Source organism: Pristiophorus japonicus, chromosome 8 (genome assembly GCF_044704955.1).
Source record: "Pristiophorus japonicus isolate sPriJap1 chromosome 8, sPriJap1.hap1, whole genome shotgun sequence".
Taxonomy (NCBI): Eukaryota; Metazoa; Chordata; class Chondrichthyes; family Pristiophoridae; genus Pristiophorus; species Pristiophorus japonicus.
In genome coordinates, this window is record NC_091984.1 from 191,011,349 (window position 1) to 191,037,176 (window position 25,828).

Sequence of the window (25,828 nt, forward strand, 5' to 3'; positions counted from 1 at the left end):
AGGAAATGGTCCTAGAATTAGAGGATGCATTGGTGATCATTTTCCAACAGTCTATATCAACTCTGGATCAGTTCCTATGGACTGGAGGGTAGCTAATGTAACACCACTTTTTTTAAAAAGAGAGAGAAAACGGATAATTATAGACCGATTAGCCTGACATCAGTAGTGGGGAAAATGTTGGAATCAATCATTAAGGATGAAATAGCAGCACATTTGGAAAGTAGTGATAGGATTGGTCCAAGTCAGCATAGATTTATGAAGGGGAAATCATGCTTGACAAATCATCTGGAATTTTTTGAGGATGTAATTAATAAGGGAGAACCAGTGGATGTGGTGTATTTGGACTTTCAAAAGGCTTTTGACAAAGTCCCACACAAGAAATTGGTGTGCAAAATTAAAGCACATGGTATTGGGGGTAATGTACTGAAGTGGAGAGAGAACTGGTTGGCAGACAGGAAGCAGAGAGTCAGATTAAACAGGTCCTTTTCAGAATGGCAAGCAGTGACTAGTGGGGTGCTGCAGCAGAGCTCACTGCTTGGCCTCCAGCTATTTACAATATACATTAAATGATTTGGATGAAGGAATTGAGTGTAATATCTCCAAGTTTGCAGATGACACTAAACTGGGTGGCAGTGAGAGGACGCCAAGAGGCTGCAGAGGTGACTTGGACAGGTTATGTGGATCAATGTGAGGTTATCCACTTTGGGGGCAAAAACACAAAGGCAGATTAGGAAAAGGGGAGGTGCAACGAGACCTGGGTGTCATGGTACATCAGTCATTGAAAGTTGACATGGAGGTACAGCAGGTGGTGAAGGTAGCAAATGGTATGTTGGCCTTCATAAGCTAGGGGATTTGAGTATTGGAGCAGGAAGGTCTTACTGCAGTTGTACAGGGCCTTGATGAGGCTTCACCTGGAATAGTGTGTTCAGTTTTGGTCATCTAATCTGAGGAAGGACATTCTTGCTGTTGAGGGAGTGCAGCGAAGGTTCACCAGACTGATTCCTGGGATGGCTGGACTGACATATGAGGAGAGACTGGATCAACTGGGCCTTTAGTCACTGGAGTTTAGAAGGATGAGAGGGGATCTCATAGAAAAACATAAAATTCTGACAGGACTGGACAGGTTAGATGCATAAAAAATGTTCCCGATGTCAGGGAAGTCTAGAACCAGGGGACACAGTCTAAGGATAAGGGGTAAGCCATTTTAGGACTGATGAGGAGAAACTTCTTCACTCAGTTGTTAACCTGTGGAATTCCCTACCGCAGAGAGTTGTTGATACCAGTTCATTGGATATATTCAAAAGGAAGTTGGATATGGCCCTTACGGCTAAAGGGATCAAGGGGCATGGAGAGAAAGCAGGAAAGGGGTACGGAGGTGAATGATCAGCCATGATCTTATTGAATGGTGGTGCAGGCTCGAAGGGCCTACTCCTGCACCTATTTTCTATATTTCTATTAAGTACTTTTAATAAACTTATCGCTGCTACGCCTAGTAAATCTGCATTCTTCAAAACCTCCATAGTTAGAAATAAGGACACACAGTAAGGCATGGAAAATACTTTCCTGGAATCAATCAATCTGTTGCAAATTTAAAGACAGTCACCTGTTGTATTTATCAGTTGAGGTGCAAACAAGACAAAAGCTCAACTTCAAAACCCTTTAATGTTTATTTGAACAACAAGGAAGTCACAGTGCATGGATAACATTAGTAATTTGGTGGCTGTGCACAGTCTGACACAGTAACTACAAGGAAATGTACATTTTCTTTTGTAAAACAAGAATAAAAATTGTTAGTGCAACTTTTTTTTTTTACTTTCCAGATAACTGTTCATAGAGTTTAGGGACGTAGTTATCCCATTCAGCCTGGTAGCACATCCCAGCCACTGGTGCACCCAAATTGTACTTCTTGCGGAACTCTGCAGTTTTGAACATCCCACGCTTATCACCCGAACGGTTGGACAAACGCGGCTCATCGCATTTCAGGGGCTGCGATTGTTCATAAACCAGCCAGACGTAGCGGTGAAGTCCTGAAGTAGATTTTTTTAAAGTTATTTAATGCATGTCACAAACCTGTAACGTGAACATATACTCAGAGCAACTAGCAGGAAACAAATATAGTGAAACCATAATTAACCACTTTCAATTATCTGCAAGAATTTCATTGAATAATAATGGGAGACCAACAGGATTATTCACTGCTCCTGCTTGCACTACAAAAGTTATCAGCTTAAAGCTCCCACCTACATCCATGACTCCAATTGTTGGACTGGTGACTGGCACTCTGAGCTACAGCAGTCACCGCCAATAATTCCATCTGCAGCCTGCACAGTACTTCTGTCAGTGGAGCTGAATTTAAGTCAAGAGTTTGCTGGTTTAAAGCTAGCTTGAACAAGTGTTGAATGTGATAGCAGTTGGTACAGTAACCAGTTGTTGCATTCAAAACAATGCTCACAGTGCATTTAAACAGGAAACCTTCATTTTAGTCAATGCAGCTGCCAATGGCGTGCTAGAAGTGAACATGCAAGTTATAGTTGGGCATTTATGGCTGTCCCTCAGGTCTGAAGTGATGAGTGGGCACATGAGATTTGAGCCAGCAGCTTGTGATAGCAGTATTTCTCTCATCAATGGAAAGGAATGTGTTGGAGAGAGGGTAGAATATTCAAAGTCGTCAGCAGAGGAATTTGGGGACTGTCCCAATTACCATCTAGCTGTTTATGGCATACAACAGGTTCCACTATAAGCAAAGCTGCACTTAACATACTCTGTACAGAACATTTAAACTTGACAAAACTCTTCAGACCACGAAATATTTCACATTTAATTGGTCTAAGGCACATATACTAACAATTCTAATTTCAGGCTAAAAGGGAAAAACTCTAAACTAATCTTTAGAGAAAGAGGGTTCAAAATCTTAGTTATTTTGCCGTAAGTTAATAGAAATAAACAGTAAAAATTTCTCCAATTCCAAGCAAATGCTAGTATTGAGACTTTACAGAGATGGTCATATCCATACAAAAACAGTAGCAAAAGCCTTCAATTAGGGAGAACTTTTCACAATTAATACTGACATCTAAATATCATGGCAGTTATATAAATACCTTGCATAATGGAGAAAGAAGATCATAGTGGTTTGCTGCTTAATAATTTAACCACAAGAAATTACCAGGCCTAATCAATAGGGCAACAAATTTGGTGAAACATGAAAAAACAGATTCCTACATTAGAATTGGGAGAAGTATTTGCAAGTTTATGGTAAATGGTTGTTCTAGAAGGGAAGCAAGTTAATTAATTTAAGTACTTAATTGTGTTTTTTACCTAATGGTGTATTCCACACATTAAAAACTATTGTTCAATATACCAAATGCCTCAGCTAGCCTTCAGTCCCAGTTATTACTACCACAATCCACCAGGATCAAACAAAGTTAACACATGTGATTGGTTTGCTAAATACCAGAATAATTTGATGCTCCAATAACCAATGGCTTAAACAATAAGTGCACAGCTTGGTGTGTTACTGAGCCATAAAGACCAGGAGGACAAGTTCAATCCCCTGTATGTGCCTAGTTAGCTGACCTCAACTTGGAGACAGTATGGACACTATAACTGGTCACAGCAGCCGGCAAGGAGAAGGGAATAGCTGAATGGAATCAACAACTTTCATAGGAACAGGAGTAGGCCATTCAGCCCTTTGAACCTGTTCTGGCATTCAATTAGATCATGGCTGATCAGTGCAATCTGCAAATACATAGCACCTTTAATGTAGAAAAAAAAAAGTCCTGAGATGCAAGGAAAAACTGAACTCAGCCAAAGAAGGAACTAGTAAGAGAGATGACAAAAAGCTTGATGGAAAAGGGAACTTCATACAGGTGTGACGTCGAAAGTCCGGATATTTCCGGATTTTGGAATGTCTTTGCCTAGGGCCAAGGAAGGTAGGTAGGGGGTGTCAGTCGGGCCAAGGCCAGGTGAGGTCGGTTGGGCCGGGAGGCTGGGCAGCTAGAGGTCGGGCCAAGGGGAAGAGTTCGGGCAGCCAGAAGCCAAGGGAGGTCAGGCCATGACAAGGTTGAGCGGCCGGAGGTCAGGCTGAGGCTCGGTCGGGTGGCCAGCAGGCCGAGGTCTGGCCGGGCGACTGGATTTTGGAACATTTTCCGGATGACCCCGCCATGGATCGGCTTGGAGTCCGGAAGTCGCACCTGTAGCATGGTGCCAGAATAGCTGAAAACATGGCCTCCAATGGTGGGGCAGGGGGCAAAGCACATGAGGTCAGATTCAGAGGAATGGAGATATTTTAAGGGCAGTGGGTATATGGCTGAAGGAAATAGAGATGGACGGTGAGGCAATTAAGGGATTTAAACAAGAATGGGAATTTTAAGTTGGAGGTGTTAGAACACAGGGAGCCAATGTAGGTCAGCAAGGACAGGATGATGGGTGAGCGGGAATTGGTGCAGAATAGGATTCAGGCAGCAAAGTTTTGGAGGAACTAAAGTTTTTGGAGGGTGGCAGATGGGAGGCCAGCCAGCAAAGCATTGGAATCTGGAGCTGACAAAGGCATGAATGAGGGCTTCAGCAGCAGATATAAATGTTAAATGCTAAAAGATCTTTCGAAGATAGAACAATGATCGATTTAATCCTAGTTGCTGGGTTCCAGCGGTTTCCCACAAGATACATTTCCAAATCCAAAATGGATATACCACTGGAGTTGGGCAAGAACAAGTGTGATACAGTACCACTTAAGCTGCCCCAAATGACAGTGTGGGTAAAGGCAATATGGCACAATCTCAGAAATAAAGCCACATCTGAATCCTAGCTTCAGCAGTCCGGGCTAGAGAAGTAGCAAACAGGGAAAATGGTTACCAGGGTTCCAAGTGACAACTGCTGTAAGTGCCCATGCAGACAGGAATCAGAACACAGCAACAGTTAAAAGGAGATTTTTTTGATCACAACGTTGCCACTTTCTGGACTTTAAAACAAAACACATAGGCCCAGAATTTGCTGTCAAAATAACAGTGAGGCTAATGGTGCTCACTGTCATTTATGCACAAATGGTACAGCAACTTCAGGCAAGGAGTTAAACACTGATATCCAAAAGTTGCTGTTCGAGTTGTGCCGCTCCGCTGTTAGCGTCGCAAAAACAGCAACCCATTCTCTGAATCCCCATTGAAATGCAGTGAATCATGTGAAGTTCTTGTATTTGCATAATAGATATGAACTAAACTCTTGCCAATTCAAATCTAAGTACCCTTAATTAACTATTACAAGTGTGAAGTCTCATTCCCACATTACAACAGTGACTACACTCCAGAAGTACTTCATTGGCTGCAAAGCGCATTGAGACGTCCGGTGGTCATGAAAGGTGCAATATAAATCCAAGTATTTCTTTCCTTAAAAAAGGTATTAACTGTTGGAGATTTTTTAAAACATTTTTAATTCACCTGTCTTTTTTTCCCCCTCTTTATCCAATCTTTATTTCCCCCTCTATTTTTCTGTACCTGATTTGACATTGAATTCACCCACTCTAATTTACACTTCCTTCTCCAAATTTCCTGTTTATTCTCAATCCTTCAATCTGATTGGTTAAGGAGATGCACAGTTGCTGCCCTGTTCACTCAGGTCCGAGATGCCCAATTTCCCCTCGCTGCAAAATTTCTGAAAGTGAGAGCAGCTACTTGCCACACAAAAAAAAAAATGTATAAACCTAAACATGCAAGAGCAAGTCTAACTAATGGCAGCTGCCACACCACAGCAAGTTCTGGCACTGTCACACTAGTACAATTGCTCAAGGTTTGAAGTTCTAACACAATATTAAGGCACATTAGACAGCTTTATCCTAGATTTGACAGCACTATAACCCATACTCAATCATTTAGCATGTATTTTCAGAAATTTGATTCCCCAGCGTAGACAAACTGCTCAAACTAATCTATGTAGGAGCCTTGCAACCAGCAGAGACATAATTAAATTTACAGAATTGTTTGAGGTACAAGGGGTAATTCTGTGCTCCCTGTATAGGATAACCCCTATAAATCTAACCTGCACAAATTTAGATAATGCAATTGTGAATTTTGTGTGTGACAAAAATCATGGAATTGTTTATGTTCAATATGTTTTCTTGATTTTGTTGAACATTTGGTACTTATTAAAAAAAGTGTCAATATCATCCAGTCAGATAAAGCACAGATGCCTCAGACCCTTGCAGCCAGTAGAGATGGAATGAATATTCCCCATCAGTCTGGGCTGGCTTCCAGTCCAGGTTCCAAAAAGGTGAAAAATGCAGTGTGTTAATACACCACCAGACTCCAGATAACGTATGTGTGTTACTTAAATCACATCTATTTCAAAATGCTGTCGTTTGTTACAGTGCACTGCGCACATTGAAAACACACATTTAAAGCTTGAGAACATTTGGATTGAAATTTGCCACAGAACAGATTCGAAGGGGTTGACAGACAATAACTAAATTTACACTGGCTCATCATTAACATATCTAATTTATATTGATAAAAAAGTGATTGACTCACCAGTTCCATTGGGAGGACCAGAGCCAACATAGTCAGACAGAATCTCTCCACTTTTAATGTCATTTCCTTTCATGTTGATTACAATAAAGTGATGCCATTCCCTAATAAGCAAAGAACAAGATTATTGGTTGGGCAATGTGCGGCATTAAAGAATGTTGGTAATTAACTAAAAACAAGAGATATTTAAAATGGAAACAAAGCTTAAAAACTCTGAATGCAACTTTCACCAGTATGGTTCAAAGAATTGGACAGTGAAGGTTAGTGAGGAAATAGGTCGTGGAATCTGGTACTTCTTGAAATAACCCAGACAGTTAAGCAGACCAAAATGATTAAATTTTTCAAGAGTTGGGTATGAAGATGGAGTTGAAGAGAAAAATAATCAATGTAAAGATGTCCTATTACATCATGCAGTTTATAGCAGCTGTGAAGAGCTTACGCATAATTTTCAATAACTCAACGATAAGATCTATGCCCACTGTGCAGCATTCCCCTATGGAAACATGGAAGCAGATTTTCATATTTCTGCACGTGGGGTTATTGGATCACCTGGGCACAGCGAATACAGGAAAAGGGGATGGGGAGGAGCACATAGCCCAATAAACAGAACATCAGGTTGGCTCGGTTATCCTAATCCAATAACCTCAAGTGCAGGAACAGGCACACCTGCTCCCTAAAGTATTCCACGGTTACTTCTCAAATGCTACAAACTCCAGCTGGACACAACATTGTAGAAGGTGAACAGCCTGCATAATGTGTTTCTGGTAAGCATTTATTTCTGTTTTTGTATTTGATAGTTGAATGTGCCATCTTTCATTTATGTATTCAAAGACTTACCACATATATCTTTATATCTGCAGTTTGTAGAAATGAACAGTTCAGGAGCCAACTTGAAAAAAAGTGGCTACATAACTGAAATCAAAGCGTCCCATCCCATTATAAGAAATGTACGAGGTTAAAACGTTCCTTAGGCTTTACTCTAAATCACATATATATCTCAAACTCTTTTCTACTGGGGGCCGCGGGTGTGAGAAAGGTGGTTTGCTACCACTTCAGATTGATCCAGAGTTGACTCCAAGCTTTGAAATTCTTGGCAAGCTAAGTAGCAATTTATAAGATTTCAACAACAAATACAGTGAATTGGACAACTTTTAGCATCAAGAATGTTCATAACATTGCAAATCTACAACATTATTAAAATCAAATTGAAGGTTAAAATGTATTTTGTCTTCGCCTTACTGCTGAGAAAAATTGAACACGTGTCCTTTTATAAGATATTTTTAAAAATCTAGTATAACTAAAGTTAAAATAGATCCGGCAATTTTTCTAGAACATCCATGACTGACTTTCCAACCCCATATCCTCTCTGCCTTTTAATGCTGTAATTTATGCGAGCCAACATGCCTCTCCCTTCAGGAAAGAATAGCCCATTAATGGACAAGATTAAGTAAGAACAATTGTAGGCTGCACCTCAGTAGTAAGAGTGGCCAATTTTAAATTATGGTGAACAATACAATGGTCCCATAGCTAAATTAAAGCATTTGATCTGTGATTTTAAAAGAGCCAAAGAATACAGAATATTCTTGAAAATCATTGCAGACTCCCTCCCCTGCCTCCCTCAGATGATATTAAAAAATACATTTTGTCACAGATGATCCAGTAAAATTTCAATTTCTTAACAGAACATTCTGAACTACTTGTTTGCACAAAATTTTAATTGTAACAGTACACACATTTTATATACAAAAGTATACTTTTGTTTTCATGAAAGTGGAAACACAAAGTAAACTCCAGCACCTCATTTGAGAAAGTTCAAGTACAGCTCGCACGACAAATGGAAAAATTCAATCCAAGTTTCCTGAGATTAATGTAGACGGATACAAGATACCAAATGGAGTAGAAACATAGGCATAGAAATTTACAGCACAGGAGGAGACCATTTCAGCACATCGTGTCCTCGCCACACGGCCCTCAGTCAGCAGCCCTGAAGGTTACATATAAACCTATGAACAATGGCAGACAGGTAGAGAGCATCCGGCTGAACCAGTCCGCCCTACACAACTGCGATACCCCATGCATCACAACATTTTACACTCCACCCCACCCAGAGCCATGCGATCTCCTGCGAGAGGCAAAAGACAAAAACCCAGGCCAATTGGGGAAAACAAATCTGGGAAAATTCCTCTCCGACCCATCCAGGTGATCGAAACTAGTCCAGGAGACCACTCTGGCCATATTAGATTCGTTGTAGTACTTACCATCGTAACTGCGCCAGCCAACAAGAGGTTATCCAGTCTAATCCCACTTACCAGCTCTAGCTCCAGGTTACGACACTTCAAGTGCCCATCCAAGCACCTTTTAAATGTGATGAGAATTTCTGCCTCTACCATCCTTCCAGGCAGTGAGTTCCAGACCACCACAACCCTCTGCATGAAGAAGCTTCCCCTCAAAACCTTCCACCAACCATCTTAAACCTATGCCCCCTCATAATTGACCCCTCCACCAAGGGAAATAGGCCCTCGCTATTCACTATATCCAGGATACTCAATTTTATACACCTCAAATGAGGTCTCCCCTCAAGCCTCCTCTGTTCCAAGGTGAACAAACCCAGCCTATTCAATCTGTCCTCATAGCTATGATTCTCCATTCCAGGCAGCACCCTCGTAAATCGCCTCTGTACCCTCTCCAGTGCAATCACGTCCTTCCTATAATATGGCGACCAGAACTGCAAGCAGTATTCCAGCTGTGGCCTAACCAGAGTACTATACAATTTAACATCCCTGCTCTTGTATTCTATGCCTCGGCCAATAAAGGCCTTCTTAACCACCTGGCCTGCTACTTTCAGCGAACGGTGGACAAGCACTCCAAGGTCCCTTTGTTCATCTACACCATTAAGTGGTCTACCGCTTAATGTGTCTACTCTTGTGTCCGGGGAGCGTCGAGAGAGGCGGGAGTCGAGAGAGGCAGCGGCCTATAAAAGGCTCAGCAGTCCGGGGAGCGTCGAGAGAGGCGGGAGTCGAGAGAGGCAGCGGCCTATAAAAGGCTCAGCAGTCCGGGGAGCGTCGAGAGAGGCGGGAGTCGAGAGAGGCAGCGGCCTATAAAAGGCTCAGCAGTCCGGGGAGTGTCGAGAGAGGCGGGAGTCGAGAGAGACAGCGGCCTATAAAAGGCTCAGCAGTCCGGGGAGCGTCGAGAGAGGCGGGAGTCGAGAGAGGCGTACCGGTGCAGCTCCAGCTGGGAGAGAAGGCAAAAAAGGCAAAAAAGAAGTAGAAAGAAATCAAAAGGTGACGTCACAGCCAACGTGATAAGTGATTGGCTGCTGATTGGTGAGTAGTTTTTCTTTTTCTTTATTAGTCAGTAACTTTTAACATTGTTGTCGGCAATTTAAGTGTATCTAAGGGTTAAGTCATGGCAGGACAGCTCGGTCACGTGATATGCTCCTCCTGTACCATGTGGGAACACGGGGACAACACCAGTGTCCCTGACGACTACATGTGCGGGAAGTGTGTCCACCTCCGGCTACTGACGGTCCGCGTTGCGGAGTTGGAGCTGAAGGTGGATTCACTCTGGAGCATCCACGATGCTGAGAATGACGTGAGTATCACGTGTAGCGAGTTGGTCTTACCGCAGGAGAAGGGTCCACAGCCAGATAGGGAATGGAAGACCAGCAGGAAGAGCAGTGCAAGGAAGGTAGTGCAGGGGTCCCCTGTGGTCATCCCACTGCAAAACAGATACACTGCTTTGAGTGCTGTTGAGGGGGATGACTCATCAGGAGTGGGCAGCAGCAGCCAAGTTCATGGCACCGTGGCTGGCTCTGTTGCACAGGAGGGCAGGAAAAAGAGTGGGCGAGCGATAGTGATAGGGGATTCAATTGTAAGGGGAATAGATAGGCGTTTCTGCGGCCGCAACCGAGACTCCAGGATGGTATGTTGCCTCCCTGGTGCAAGGGTCAAGGATGTCTCGGAGCGGGTGGAGGACATTCTAAAAAGGGAGGGAGAACAGCCAGTTGTCGTGGTGCACGTTGGTACCAATGACATAGGTAAAAAAAGGGATGAGTTCCTACGAAATGAATTTAAGGAGCTAGGAGCTAAATTAAAAAGTAGGACCTCAAAAGTAGTAATCTCGGGATTGCTACCAGTGCCACGTGCTAGTCAGAGTAGGAATCGCAGGATAGCTCAGATGAATACGTGGCTTGAGCAATGGTGCAGCAGGGAGGGATTCAAATTCCTGGGGCATTGGAACCGGTTCTGGGGGAGGTGGGACCAGTACAATCCGGATGGTCTGCACCTGGGCAGAATCGGAACCAATGTCCTCGGGGGAGTGTTTGCTAGTGCTGTTGGGGAGGAGTTAAACTAATATGGCAGGGGGATGGGAACCAATGCAGGGAGATAGAGGGAAACAAAAAGGAGGCAAAAACAAAAAAGACAGAAAGGAGATGAGGAAAAGTGGAGGGCAGAGAAACCCAAGGCAAAGAACAAAAAGGGCCATTGTACAGCAAAATTCTAAAAGGACAGAGGGTGTTAAAAAAACAAGCCTAAAGGCTTTGTGTCTTAATGCAAGGAGTATCCGCAATAAGGTGGATGAATTAACTGTGCAAATAGATGTTAACAAATATGATGTGATTGGGATTACGGAGACGTGGCTCCAGGATGATCAGGGCTGGGAACTCAACATCCAGGGGTATTCAACATTCAGGAAGGATAGAATAAAAGGAAAAGGAGGTGGGGTAGCATTGCTGGTTAAGGAGGAGATTAAGGCAATAGTTAGGAAGGACATTAGCTTGGATGATGTGGAATCTATATGGGTAGAGCTGCAGAACACCAAAGGGCAAAAAACGTTAGTGGGAGTTGTGTACAGACCTCCAAACAGTAGTAGTGATGTTGGGGAGGGCATCAAACAGGAAATTAGGGGTGCGTGCAATAAAGGTGCAGCAGTTATAATGGGTGACTTTAATATGCACATAGATTGGGCTAACCAAACTGGAAGCAATACGGTGGAGGAGGATTTTCTGGAGTGCATAAGGGATGGTTTTTTAGACCAATATGTCGAGGAACCAACTAGGGGGGAGGCCATCTTAGACTGGGTGTTATGTAATGAGAAAGGATTAATTAGCAATCTCGTTGTGCGAGGCCCCTTGGGGAAGAGTGACCATAATATGGTGGAATTCTGCATTAGGATGGAGAATTAAACAGTTAATTCAGAGACCATGGTCCAGAACTTAAAGAAGGCTAACTTTGAAGGTATGAGGCGTGAATTGGCTGAGATGGATTGGCGAATGATACTTAAGGGGTTGACTGTGGATGGGCAATGGCAGACATTTAGAGACCGCATGGATGAACTACAACAATTGTACATTCCTGTCTGGCATAGAAATAAAAAAGGGAAGGTGGCTCAACCGTGGCTATCAAGGGAAATCAGGGATAGTATTAAAGCCAAGGAAGTGGCATACAAATTGGCCAGAAATAGCAGCGAACCTGGGGACTGGGAGAAATTTAGAACTCAGCAGAGGAGGACAAAGGGTTTGATTAGGGCAGGGAAAATGGAGTATGAGAAGAAGCTTGCAGGGAACATTAAGACGGATTGCAAAAGTTTCTATAGATATGTAAAGAGAAAAAGGTTAGTAAAGACAAATGTAGGTCCCCTGCAGTCAGAATCAGGGGAAGTCATAACGGGGAACAAAGAAATGGCGGACCAATTGAACAAGTACTTTGGTTCGGTATTCACGAAGGAGGACACGAACAACCTTCCGGTTATAAAAGGGGTCGGGGGGTCTAGTAAGGAGGAGGAACTGAGGGAAATCCTTATTAGCCGGGAAATTGTGTTGGGGAAATTGATGGGATTGAAGGCCGATAAATCCCCAGGGCCTGATGGACTGCATCCCAGAGTACTTAAGGAGGTGGCCTTGGAAATAGTGGATGCGTTGACAGTCATTTTCCAACATTCCATTGACTCTGGATCAGTTCCTATGGAGTGGAGGGTAGCCAATGTAACCCCACTTTTTAAAAAAGGAGGGAGAGAGAAAACAGGGAATTATAGACCGGTCAGCCTGACATCGGTAGTGGGTAAAATGATGGAATCAATTATTAAGGATGTCATAGCAGTCCATTTGGAAAGAGGTGACATGATAGGTCCAAGTCAGCATGGATTTGTGAAAGGGAAATCATGCTTGACAAATCTTCTGGAATTTTTTGAGGATGTTTCCAGTAGAGTGGATAAGGGAGAACCAGTTGATGTGGTATATTTGGACTTTCAGAAGGCGTTCGACAAGGTCCCACACAAGAGATTGATGTGCAAAGTTAGAGCACATGGGATTGGGGGTAGTGTACTGACATGGATTGAGAACTGGTTGTCAGACAGGAAGCAAAGAGTAGGAGTAAATGGGTACTTTTCAGAATGGCAGGCAGTGACTAGTGGGGTACCGCAAGGTTCTGTGCTGGGGCCCCAGCTGTTTACACTGTACATTAATGATTTAGATGAGGGGATTAAATGTAGTATCTCCAAATTTGCGGATGACACTAAGTTGGGTGGCAGTGTGAGCTGCGAGGAGGATGCTGTGAGGCTGCAGAGCGACTTGGATAGGTTAGGTGAGTGGGCAAATGCATGGCAGATGAAGTATAATGTGGATAAATGTGAGGTTATCCACTTTGGTGGTAAAAACAGAGAGACAGACTATTATCTGAATGGTGACAGATTAGGAAAAGGGGAGGTGCAAAGAGACCTGGGTGTCATGGTACATCAGTCATTGAAGGTTGGCATGCAGGTGCAGCAGGCGGTTAAGAAAGCAAATGGCATGTTGGCCTTCATAGCAAGGGGATTTGAGTACAGGGGCAGGGAGGTGTTGCTACAGTTGTACAGGGCATTGGTGAGGCCACACCTGGAGTATTGTGTACAGTTTTGGTCTCCTAACCTGAGGAAGGACATTCTTGCTATTGAGGGAGTGCAGCGAAGGTTCACCAGACTGATTCCCGGGATGGCGGGACTGACCTATCAAGAAAGACTGGATCAACTGGGCTTGTATTCACTGGAGTTCAGAAGAATGAGAGGGGACCTCATAGAAACATATAAAATTCTGACGGGGTTAGACAGGTTAGATGCAGGAAGAATGTTCCCAATGTTGGGGAAGTCCAGAACCAGGGGTCACAGTCTAAGGATAAGGGGTAAGCCATTTAGGACCGAGATGCGGAGGAACTTCTTCACCCAGAGAGTGGTGAACCTGTGGAATTCTCTACCACAGAAAGTTGTTGAGGCCAATTCACTAAATATATTCAAAAAGGAGTTAGATGAGGTCCTTACTGCTAGGGGGATCAAGGGGTATGGCGAGAAAGCAGGAATGGGGTACTGAAGTTGAATGTTCAGCCATGAACTCATTGAATGGCGGTGCAGGCTAGAAGGGCCGAATGGCCTACTCCTGCACCTATTTTCTATGTTTCTATGTTTCTTTCCTTATTAGCCCTCCCCAAGTGCATTACCTCACACTTCTCTGAATTAAATTCCATTGTCACTGTTCTGCCCACCTGACCAGTAGATTGATATCCTCCTGCAGTCTATGACTTTCCTCTTCATTATCAACCACACAGCCAATTTTAGTGTCATCTGCAAACTTTTTAATCATACCCCCTATATTCAAATCTAGACCATTGATGTATAACATAAAAAGCAAGGAACCCAGTAGTGAGCCCTGCAGAACTCCACTGGAAAAATCCTTCCAGTCACAAAAATTTCCATCTACCATTACCCTTTGCTTCCTGCTTCTAAGCCAATTTTGGATCCAACTTGCCATTTTTCCCTGGATCTCATGGACTTTTACCTTCGTGACCAGTCTGCCATCTGGGGCCTTATCAAAAGCATTGCTAGAGTCCATATGCACTACCCTCATCGACCCTCCTGGCTACCTGCTCAAAAAATTCAATCAGGTTAGAAACATAGAAAATAGGTGCAGGAGTAGAGTAGGCCATTTGGCCCTTCGAGCCTGCGCCACCATTCAAGATCATGGCTGATCATGCACTTCATTGCCCCATTTCTGCTTTCTCTCCATACCCCTGGATCCCTTTAGCCGCAAGAGCCACATCTAACTCCCTTTTGAATATATCTAACGAACTGGCCTCAACAACTGTCTGTGGTAGAGAATTCCACATGCTTACAACTCAGTGAAGAAGTTTCTCCTCATCTCGGTCCTAATTGGCTTACCCCTTATCCTTAGACTGTGACCCCTCGTTCTGGACTTCCTCAACATCGGGAACATTCTTCCTGCATCTAACCTGTCCAATCCCGTCAGAATTTTAAATGTTTCTATGGGATCCCTTCTCATTCTTCTAAATTCCACTGAATAGAAGCCTAGTCGATCCAATCTCTCCTCATATGTCAGTCCTGTCATCCCGGGAATCAGTCTGGTAAACCTTCGCTGCACTCCCTCAATAGCAAGAATGTCCTTTCTCAGATTAGGAGACAAAACTGTACACAATATTCAATGTGTGGCCTCACCTGTACTGTACAACTGCAGTAAGACCTCCCTGCTCCTATACTCAATTCCTCTCGCTATGAATATCAACATGCCATTTGCTTTCTTCACCGCCTGCTGTACCTGTATGCCAACTTTCAATGACTGATGTACCATGACACCCAGGTCGCCTTTCACCTCCCCTTTTACTAATCTGTCACCATTCAAATAATAATCTGCCTTCCTGTTTTTACCACCAAAGTGGATAACCTCACATTTATCTACATTATACCGCATCTGCCATGTATTTGCCCACTAACCTAACCTGTCCAAGTCACCCTGCAGCCTCTTAGCATCCTCCTCACAGCTCACACTGCCACCCAGCTTAGTGTCATCTGAAAACTTGGGAGATATTACATTCAATTCCTTCGTCTAAAATCATTAATGTATATTGTAAATAGCTGGGATCCCAGCACTGAACCTTTCGATACCCCACTAGTCACTGCCTGCCATTCTGAAAATGACCCGTTTATTCCTACTCTTTGCTTCCTGTCTGCCAACCAGTTCTCTATCTGCGTCAGTACATTACCCCCAATACCATGTGCTTTAATTTTGCACACTAATCTCTTGGCCCCAAGTTTCGCCATGATTTGCTCCTGATTTTTTAGGAGCAACTGGTGTAGAACGGAGTATCTTAGAAATCGGAATTCTCACCATTTAGTTTGCTCCAGTTCTAGTCAGTTAGAACAGTTTCACTTTGGAACAGAATTATTTTTTCCAAAAGGGGGCGTGTCCGGCCACTTACGCCTGTTTTCAAAGTTTTGTCAGTGAAAACTTACTCCAAACTAACTTAGAATGGAGTAAGTGAAGATTTTTGTACACTCGAAAAAACCTTGTGTACACTTTAGAAAATCAGGCGTAGGTTACAAATCAGGCGGAGGGAATGAGGGGGGTTTTAAAGGGAAGTTTACAAACATTAAACACTTCAGTTTTACAAATAAAGAGCCATCATCAATAATAAATGATAAAAACATCAATAAATCATCCAGAATTTCACACTCCTCCTCGAAAGCAGTATCTGCATTGCCCCTTTCCTCTGTGAAAACAGACGCAAAGTATTCATTAAGAACCATACTCACATTGTCCGCCTCCACACACAGATTACCCTCAAGGTCTCCAATAGGCCCTACCTTTTCTTTAGTTATCCTCTTGCTCTTAATATATTTATAGAACAGCTTTGGGTTTTCCTTGATTTTACTTGCCAAGAGTTTTTCATGCTCTCTCTTAGCATTCCTAATATCCTTTTTAATTTCACCTCTGAACTTTCTATATTCCTTCAGAGATTCTACAGTATTTAGCATTCGGTATATGACATACGCTTCCCTTTTTTTGTTGTTATCTTCCCCTGTAGGTTCCTAGACATCCAGTGGGCTCTAGAATTGTTATTCCCATCCTTTTTCTTTAAGGGCACATGTTTGGCCTGAGCCCTCTATACCTCCTCCACTGTTCCGACACGGATTTACCTTCAAGTAACTGTTTCCAATCCTCTGTGGCCAAATTACTTCTCAACTTACTAAAGTTAGCTCTTCCACAATTTGGGACTTTTATTCCTGGTCTATCCTTGTCCTTATCCATAACTATTTTGAATCTGACTGAATTATGGTCACTGGCACCCAAGTGCTCTCCCACGGATACCCCTTCCACCTGCCCAGCTTCATTCCCCAAAACTAAATCCAGAACAGCCCCTCTCCAGTGTTGGGCTGGTTATATACTGACTAAGAAAGTTCTCTTGAATGCATTTTAGGAATTCCACTCCCTCTATACCCTTCACACTATATTTGTCCCAATCAATATTAGGATTGTTGAAATCTCCCCACTATTACTGCCCTATGATTTTTGAACTTCACAGAAATATGTCTACATATTTGCTCTTCTATCTCTCCCACTGTTTGAGAGTCTCGTGTGATCGTCCTTTTTAAAATTTTTCAGTTTGACCGATACAGCCTCATTTGATGATCCCTCTAACATATCATCCCTCCTCACAGCTGTAATAGTTTCTTTAAATCAATACCACAATCCCCCTTTCTGTCCTGTCTAAAAAATCTTGTAACCAGGAATATTGAGCTGCCAAACCTGCCCCTCTTTCAGCTATGTCTCGGTAATGGCGATAATGTCGTACTCCTAAGTGTCTACCTGTGCTCTCAGCTCATCCACCTCGTTCGCTATATTCCTTGCATTGAAGTATATACTATTTAGCACAGGAAAACCTCCTTGATTACTACTTACTAACCCTAGTTTCCTGTGTCTTACAGATTCATTTTCTACATTCTTGCTTTCCAATTTCAGCTTTACTTCCTTCAGTATTGAATTTGTTCTCTGGTTCCTATCCCCCTGCCAAGCTAGTTTAAACTCTCACCAACAGCACTAGCAAAACTCCCAGCGAGGATATTGATCCCAGCGCTGTTTGTGCAACCCATCCAGTTTGTACAGGTCCCATCTCCCCCAGAAGCGGTCCCAATGCCTCAGGAATTTAAAGCCCTCCCTCCTTCACCAACTCTCTAGCCATGCGTTCATCCGCTCTCTCCTTCTGTTCTTGTACTCACTAGCACGCGGCACCAGTAGTAACCCGGAGATTACTACCTTTGAGATCCTACCTTTTAATTTTTCTCCTAGCTACCTAAATTCTGCCTGCAGGACCTCATCCCTCTTACTATCTATGTCATTGGTCCCAATATGGACCATGACCTCTGGCTATTCACACTCTTTCCCTTTCCCCCCCCCCCCCCCTTCAGAATGCCCTGCATTCGCTCTGACATCCTTGACCCAGGCACCATACCATCTTGGAGTCTCGTTCACGGCTGCAGAAACACCTCTATTCCCCTAACTATTGAATCCCCTACCACTATAACTCTTTTATTCTTTGTCCCTCTCTCCTGTGCTGCTGAGCCACCCGTGGTGCTTTGGACTTGGCTCTGGCTGCACTCCCCAGAGACACCATCGCCCTCACCAGTGCTCAGAAGAGAATATCGGTTGGAAAGCAAGATGGACTTGGGGGTGGGGAGAAAGAACTCCTGCACTACCTACCCAGCATTCTTCCTCCGTCAGGTGTTCACGCACTTCCCCTCTGCCTGCTTTTAAGCTGCGGGGTGACCACCTCCTGAAATGTGCTATCCACGTAAGCTCTCAAACTCGCGGATGCACCAGTGACTCCAGCCTTTGTTCAAGCTCCGAAACGTGGAGCTCGAGTAGCTGAAGCTGGAGACACCTCCTGCACGCATGGTTGTCTAGGCTGAGTGAAGCGTCCAGGACTTCCCACATGCCGCAGGACATGCACGCCACAAGACTGAGCTGTCCTGCCATCCCTCTAATTAGACTTCTGTTACAAAAGAGACAGCAAGATACTTATCAACCAACCAGCCAATCACTTACCTGGCCAGACGAGGGCTGTGAGCAGGCAGAGGGTGGAAACACAGTTTGGAGCCAAATCCAAAATCAGCGGGGCGCAGGGGAGCAACGCACTCGGCAGCAGGAGGCTGCCAAGGAACAGAAGGTATGGAGATCGGCAAGGGAGGCCAGGAGGATGGCAAGGAGCGAGAGGCCTGTGACATCACAGGAAAGCAGGAAACCAGTAGAAAAGGTTAATCTGGAGTACTTTCAACTGTAGGACTAGGGGGCATTAAGAGCAAAGTGGTTAAAAACAAGTTTAGGACTGATGTCAGGAAGCACATTTTCACACAAAAAGACATCGAATAGTGGAGGCAAAAATCCAATTCATTTGAGATCAAATTAGATGCTGTGACAGGGGTGGGGGTCATGAGAAAAAGGATTGTAGGTTTCTATGGAACTATATGAGCTGGGGTGGAGCAAACAGTGGTGCACATCAGTATTTATGTTTGTGATGAAGGTTAAAGCACATTATTACAACAGAGTACAGGGTGTTTTACAATGCATTTGCTGACACTGGGTGCCAAATCTGGAAAATGTTCCATTTCAGAGTACTGATAATTCTTCATGGAACCAAGAGAAAAGAAAAAAAATATCCACACATTAACATCTGTCTGTTGGAGCAATACCTTAATTAAATGCACAAGTATTAGTCACATTTTAAAATTCTATATAATTTGGGATTTCAAGATAAAGGTCGAACCTCCCTTATCTATATCTCCCTGAGCTCATCCAGAACCATTCCCAGCCACCAGGTGGCACATGCATAGAACTCCAACATGAACAATTTGACGTCCTTCCTTGCTGCTGACTTCTGCAATCACTGGCCTGACCCCACGATCCACCACCCTCTCTCTCTCTCTCTCTCTCTCTTTCTCTTCCCCCCCACCCCCCCCCAAACCCAATATCATGATCTCTCTGCCACACTCCCAGCCCCAAGCCAGCCAGCCCAGATATGCCCTTGCTCAGTACCTGTACCATCCAATTTAACGTGACCACCCCTCGTCCAGAAAAATCCCTTATCCAGAACAGGCCAGGTCCCGAGGGTTCAAGATAAGGGAGGTTCAACCTGTACTAAAAGTAGTGAATTTTTTTCCCCTTCTCTCAGTAAAGTGGTGAATTATGAAAATATTCCAACCTCAATTCTTTCATTAGAGGTTAAGAATGATGATCAAGAATGGTCTTTTCAATACCCACCTAAACTTTGGTGCCTTCCTGCTCGGAGCATCTGGGTCAGTTAGAACCAGAGTGTAGAGCTTGCCTGGATCACTTCCAGACCAGTTAATGCTGACTGGACGATTCTGCACCTGCAAGTACAAATTAAATGCTTTTAAGGTCAGCCTTGAAAGGAGGCCATACAGATGGGACAAGATAGATAACAGTATGGAAAAAGTAAATTACTTTATATTAAATTGCAAGAATAGGACATGGGGTCAAGCTCAAATTAGTGAAGGGAAAACTTAGGGCGGACATCGAAAAGTTCTTCACACACTAAAAAGTGATCAACACATGATATGGATTCACACATTGCTTGTGCAAAGCAAAAACCTTGCAATCATTTAAGAAATGAAATAGTGGCATGCTGAAATGGGGGAGGGGAGGTGGTGGAATCAGACAGACTTTTACGGTCCATCCGGATGGCCTAAATCATCTGTAATGATCATGGTCTGGTGCAACGGCCCAAGGCCACCTTTTGTCAGGACTAAGTCAGTTTAGTCAGACTAAGTCAGTTTAGTCCCACGGTATTCACTGGGCGGGCTGCAGAGCAATTGTGGTGCACTGTGAACCGGGAGCTTGCGTCGGGGCGGGAAAAGGCGTCGAGGGCTATGATAAATAAATGTTTCCCACAAAGAGTTCGCAGGTTCCAAAAACGACCCAGAACTCGACGTCAGCGGAGATGTCTAAAAAAAAATCCTGAACGTCACTTTTTTTTGGAAAGTTTGGAAAAATTCCCGAAGGAGTTTGTTAATTTTTAATGGCTGGAAGGTTTGCGACCAACAGGCGAACGGCATCATGCAGGGGGCCCAGACAGCGCAAGAAGATGGCAGCCAGCTTTGCTGCAGCAAAACAAACGCAGCTTCTATTGCAGACAACTGCAGTCACTTTTAAACAAACATTTCATACATTCAGTTTGCATTGCAAATTATTTAATATCCGGGTTACTTTACATTAAATTGCGGGTTTAACAATAACAGAAGCCGGACAAGTAGCCCGATGTTAAGGGCAGCCTGCCGGTGGTCGCTCCACCCCCGAGCCGCATTATACTTGCAGAGCCTGCACTGATCACCACTTGTGCCTTGCCCGCAGGGTAACTCGCTCTCTTTTTGCAGGCTCTGTATAGGATGTGCTCCCGGCTGCGCTCGGTACCTGGGTCGGGGTCAGCACTTTGCCCAGCGCATCGATCTCCACATTCTTCTCGTATTTGACGCTGAGGGGCTGCGCTGGCTTCTCGTCCACCTCGGCGAGAGCCAGAGCTCCGGACCACTCGCTCACCTCCAACGGCATTTTTGTGCGGAAACTCCGGACTGCGCCGCACTTGTAGCAAGCGGAGCCACTCCCGGCCGCTGATAGGCTGCGCGCTGCTCGCCCTCCATTCCCATTGGTCGCACTCAGCTGTCTGCCCTCAGCTCCGCCCTCCCGCTATAAATCAGGGCGCAACAAAAAAATGACATCTCTGCCTGTCAGTGAGCGGAGGTGGTGCTTGTCAGTGTCATAGAATCATGTGCAACGGCCACCCCACGTTAAAAGATTCCACGCACAGGCATCTTCCACCCTTCAGTACGTAGTTCGGGACCTAGAATGTCAGGTCCCTCATTGAAACACCTGTGAACTGATCCCTTTTTGGTGTGAAAGCAGGTCATCCTCGATAGGAGGGACTGCCTAATACTATACTAGAAATTTATAGCATGGAAGGAGGCTGTTCAGCCCATCGCGACCGCGCCAGCCAACAAAGAGCAATCCAGCCTTATTGCATTAGCGTCCTCGACCAGGCCAACATCCCCAGCATTGAAGCGATGACCACACTCCATCAGCTGCGCTGCGCAGGCCACATTGTCCATATGCCAGACACGAGACTCCCAAAGCAAGCGCTCTACTCGGAACTCCTTCATGGCAAACGAGCCAAAGGTGGGCAGCGGAAATGTTACAAGGACACCCTCAAAGCCTTCCTGATAAAGTGCAACAGCCCCACTGACACCTGGGAGTCCCTGGCCAAAAACCGCCCTAAGTGGAGGAAGTGCTTCCGGGGGGGCGCTGAGCACCTCGAGTCTCAATGCCGAGAGCATGCAAAAATCAAGTGCAGGCAGGGAAAGAGCATGCGGCAAACCAGTCCCACGCACCCTTTCCCTCAATGACTATCTGTCCCACCTGTGACAAGGGCTGTGGTACTCGTATTGGACTGTTCAGCCACCTAAGAACTCATTTTAAGAGTGGAAGCAAGTCTTCCTCGATTCCGAGGGACTGTCTATGATGATGATCCAGCCTAATCCCACTTTCCAGCTCTTGGTTCGTAGCCTTGTAGGTTATGGCACTTCAAGTGCACATCAAAGTACTTTTTAAATGTGGTGAGGCTTTCTGCCTCTATCACCCTTTCAAACAGTGAGTTCCAGACCCCCACTACCCTCTGAGTGAAAAAAATTCCCCTCAATTCCCCTCTAAACCTCCTACCAATTACTTTACATCTATGCCCCCTGGTTATTGTCCCTTCTACTAAGGAAAATAGGTCCTTCTTGTCCACTCTAAGCCCCTCATAATTTTATACACCTCAATTAGGTCTCCCCACAGCCTCCTCTGTTCCAAAGAAAACAAACCCAGCCTATCTACACGAAAGACTGGTATTAGAGATTCATATATATATTCAATTTGTACAACAATGTTTTGTTGCGCCTTCTTACAAACCTGCAAAGGAGGTAACCCTTTCTGCTGACAGCTGTTTTTTTTTGGTTCACCAAACAACTTTAGCATTGTTGAATGAAATTGTAAAGATATTGGATGTTATTAATTTAAGCTTCTTAATTTTAAGTGAATATTCAAACACTCGAGAAAGGAGAATCTAACTGAAGTTTAAGGGGATAATTGTTGTGTATAAAGAGTAAAGTTTGTGGGGAAATAAAATTAAACATTGACAAAACCTGCCAGTGCAGCAATACTGCTGTTTGGATTTGTGATACGTTTGAATGAAATGGATTCAGGCACAATATAGTTGGTTATTAAAAAAATGTTTTAATAATTTGGACCAAGTTAGAATGTTTGATCTATGTTTTATATCTTTAATATTGTATTGGACAGTAAGGTTACGCCAGAGCTCATGAGATATGAATAGTAATTAATGGGATGTGTAAAATGGAGAGAGGAAGTGAATGAGGGTATGAGATAGAAACAGCAGAATTTAACTTTCCGAACATTCTAATGAAAGTCAGCAAAGTGTAGTTAAGAATAGTAAACCAATAATTTTCTCTTGGAGCCATTTGTGTCCTTGCCTATGTACCTTTTAAGGAAACTGTATTGATAGCCTGGCCACTACCCAAGACATCAGGAGCATGCAGTGGAAGATGAGCAAAGATCTCCAGACAATCTTTTGATAACATCATCTGAAAGCCCGAGAATGGCTTTATCGGATGGCATGTGTGGCATGAGAGTAGTATGAGTGTACAAATGAATTTGCACTGAAGAACGGGTCTCAGACAAGCTCAATTACTTGATAACAGCAAGACATGACATTTTTAATGTGGCTCAGGAAAGTGCGATAGTTTTTAAAGCATTGACACACTCTCTATCGAGAAACTATTTAATAATGAAACAATTAGGATAGAGTTAAACAGACTGATACTGTTAGAAGGATTGAAATTGAAGTTGAAGTGGAGAGTTATATGGATTTTGGATTGGGAAAATTGAAAGCTAGGGAGAAATAAATTTAGCAAGAATTATCCACAAGATGGATACAAGTAAAAGTGAGATCTGGAGAATGTTTTAAGTCCATGTCTTGTTGATTAGATGTTAAACTTCAGCTTTCTTTACAATGTCTGCTTTCTTTGTCTGCATTATTGTCACGCAAATGAGTGTATTTAGTCAACATACGAGTGATTGTGCGACTGAATTATAATTTTAACTGTAATTGTGTTTGTAGGTAACAGAGCATGGGAAAAGCCAGTATGAATCCAGTATGAGGTGATTTTAGTGGTGCCTCCTGTACCTTGCTTTCTGGGTCTAACAGGACCTGTCTCATAACCTATGTTCAAGTGAAACCAACAGTAAATGAGATACTTAAGTATAAGCTGCACAATTATGTGGCATAATATATCAGCACATGCTTGGGTTCGTACTATTTCACATGCTCTGGTAGTTCTCTAACTTGTAATGATAGTGTTTTTGATATATATAACCCCATGTAGCAGGACTTTGATTCAGAAAGAACAAAGTTAGTGTCATAAAGCATATCGGAGGTAATGAATTGATCTGGGTATATTGCTAATCCAGATTAAGAGGGCTAGCCAATATCATGATAGATTGAGAAGTCGGAAAGAAATCCTCTGCGACATAAGCAACATAGAGGAGACCCCAGGTGGGTTGAATTGGAACGCCAGAACAGTGAATTGAATTTGACTAAGGGGTCAGAGGTTGTTCCTCTCCCTCAAAGAAATGGACTATAAGAAAGGGGGAAATTTTCATTTCTGAGTCTCCCTACTAACAATGCCCAAATTGAGAAAGAACACAGAGAGAGATTCTGGGCTAGACTTTCCATTATTGTGCAGATCACCCAAAAATGAGCGTTATTACCAGCGTTGGCTTTTATTATGGGTTTTGAGATCGCTGGATTATCGGCCATTTTTAAACCCCCTAGTTTCCACTTTATAAAATGGAAGTTAGCGGGAGCGATGTGAAATGGGCGTTAGCGGTATGTTTTTTCTTTTGTCGTAAAATGTTGGCATCTATAGCAACGCCATAGCAATGGTCTTTTCCCACATTTTAGGAGGTCAGGGGTCATCAATACATGCGCAGAAGAGGAGAAAAAGCAGAGAGTGTAGGATTTCAACTGCACACAGTCAATGCAGCGAGCAGACACCCATTGGGAGCACACAGGTCCAGCGAGTTACCCAATGTAGTAGCCTGTATCCCTGGGACCAGAGTTATGCATCATGGAGTGTGGCTACAAGCAGCCAATACATGCAAGCCGCAGAGCAAGTGATCTCAGGAGGGCAACAGCACTGTTATCGATACCCTGCCCCTGATCAGCTCCAGCTCTCAGGCACCCGATGGCACCAATCGCCACGTGTCTGAAAGAGCAAACCGCGCTGCCAGGCGCAGCCCCCAGACCCTATTGCCACCAAGGCTACAACCGGGAACGAAGGGTCACCCGCAACGGTTCTCCCAAATGGGACCGGGACCAGCTGGGATCCCAAACCAAATAATGCCCAGGCAAGCGAGTCAGCAGTTCCCTGTGCACTGCCAGACAACTGCTCCTCAGGGAGCAACAGCGACCCAGGGTGCAAGGAAAGGACTGGGAGGACACAGGCATCTGTGAATCTGCCCGACGCTAGGAGCAACGGCAAAGGCCCCGAGAGCAGGCAACTTGAGCCAACCGGGTTCCCACTGCCAGCACTGGGCACCGCGCTGCCAACAGACTACCTGGACACCACCCAACAGTTCTGGTACTAGTTTGTTCTCACACATCGGTACTGATTCTAAATATATATCAAGTATGTACCTCACCAGTCAAATGTACCTGCCTCACAACTGTACCACAAATGTAATGATAGAAATGCAAATGTTTTTTTCTGAACTTGAATGTATATGATGTATATAATGAGCCACTGGCATAATCTATATGTGGGGGGGGGCAGTGGGAGAGAACAGAAACCACCAGCACCTCCACTGCCAACGAAACATCACCTACTCACCCAAATGGAAACGACCCTCCACGGGTCAACCAGATAGAGCTAAGCCCAGAGCACAGTCAATGCATGAAGGCAATTTTCACTAAAGGCTTGGGGGAGAGTGATGTCATGTATCCTACATGGTTACTGCTTGTACTGTTAGAAGATGTGCCACCAGGGGCACCTCAGTTGGAGACTTGTAGGTTACCTGTACAGGTGTGCCAGGCCTAGTATAAAAGGCAGGCCACCAGGTGTGATCCTGACTCTCGAGTTATCAATAAAGGACTAATGTCACTACAGTTCAAGTAAAACACATTGCCTCGTGGAGTCATTATCAGAACATCTAAAGACATAACAATTTCAGTGATCACCACCTTGTGGAAGCACAGTCTCCGAAGGCAGGTGTGCTCGGACACGTCGAGGTAAGACCTCTTTTCTCTGTAAATGCGGGGTTTGTATGGTCTGGGCCTCCTCCTCATTCTGGCACGTCTTAGATTGGGCACATAATGATGTGCATGAGACGTTGTGCCATTTGCACTCTGCAGCATCTGCCTATTAATCGATGC

General features: G+C 44.1%; 1 protein-coding gene across 1 annotated transcript; it reads right to left on the reverse strand.

Annotated features, from left to right (window-relative positions):
• Window positions 1–1,643: 1,643 nt before the first annotated feature.
• pebp1 (phosphatidylethanolamine binding protein 1) lies at window positions 1,644–20,927 on the reverse strand. The gene is made up of 4 exons (XM_070886321.1): window positions 20,758–20,927; window positions 19,588–19,697; window positions 6,516–6,616; window positions 1,644–2,027 (listed from the first exon to the last, which is right to left on the reverse strand). Exons 1-4 carry the CDS (start codon window positions 20,893–20,895, stop codon window positions 1,810–1,812), a joined length of 567 nt encoding a protein of 188 aa, XP_070742422.1. The 5' UTR covers window positions 20,896–20,927; the 3' UTR covers window positions 1,644–1,809.
• Between the last annotated feature and the right edge of the window lie 4,901 nt (window positions 20,928–25,828).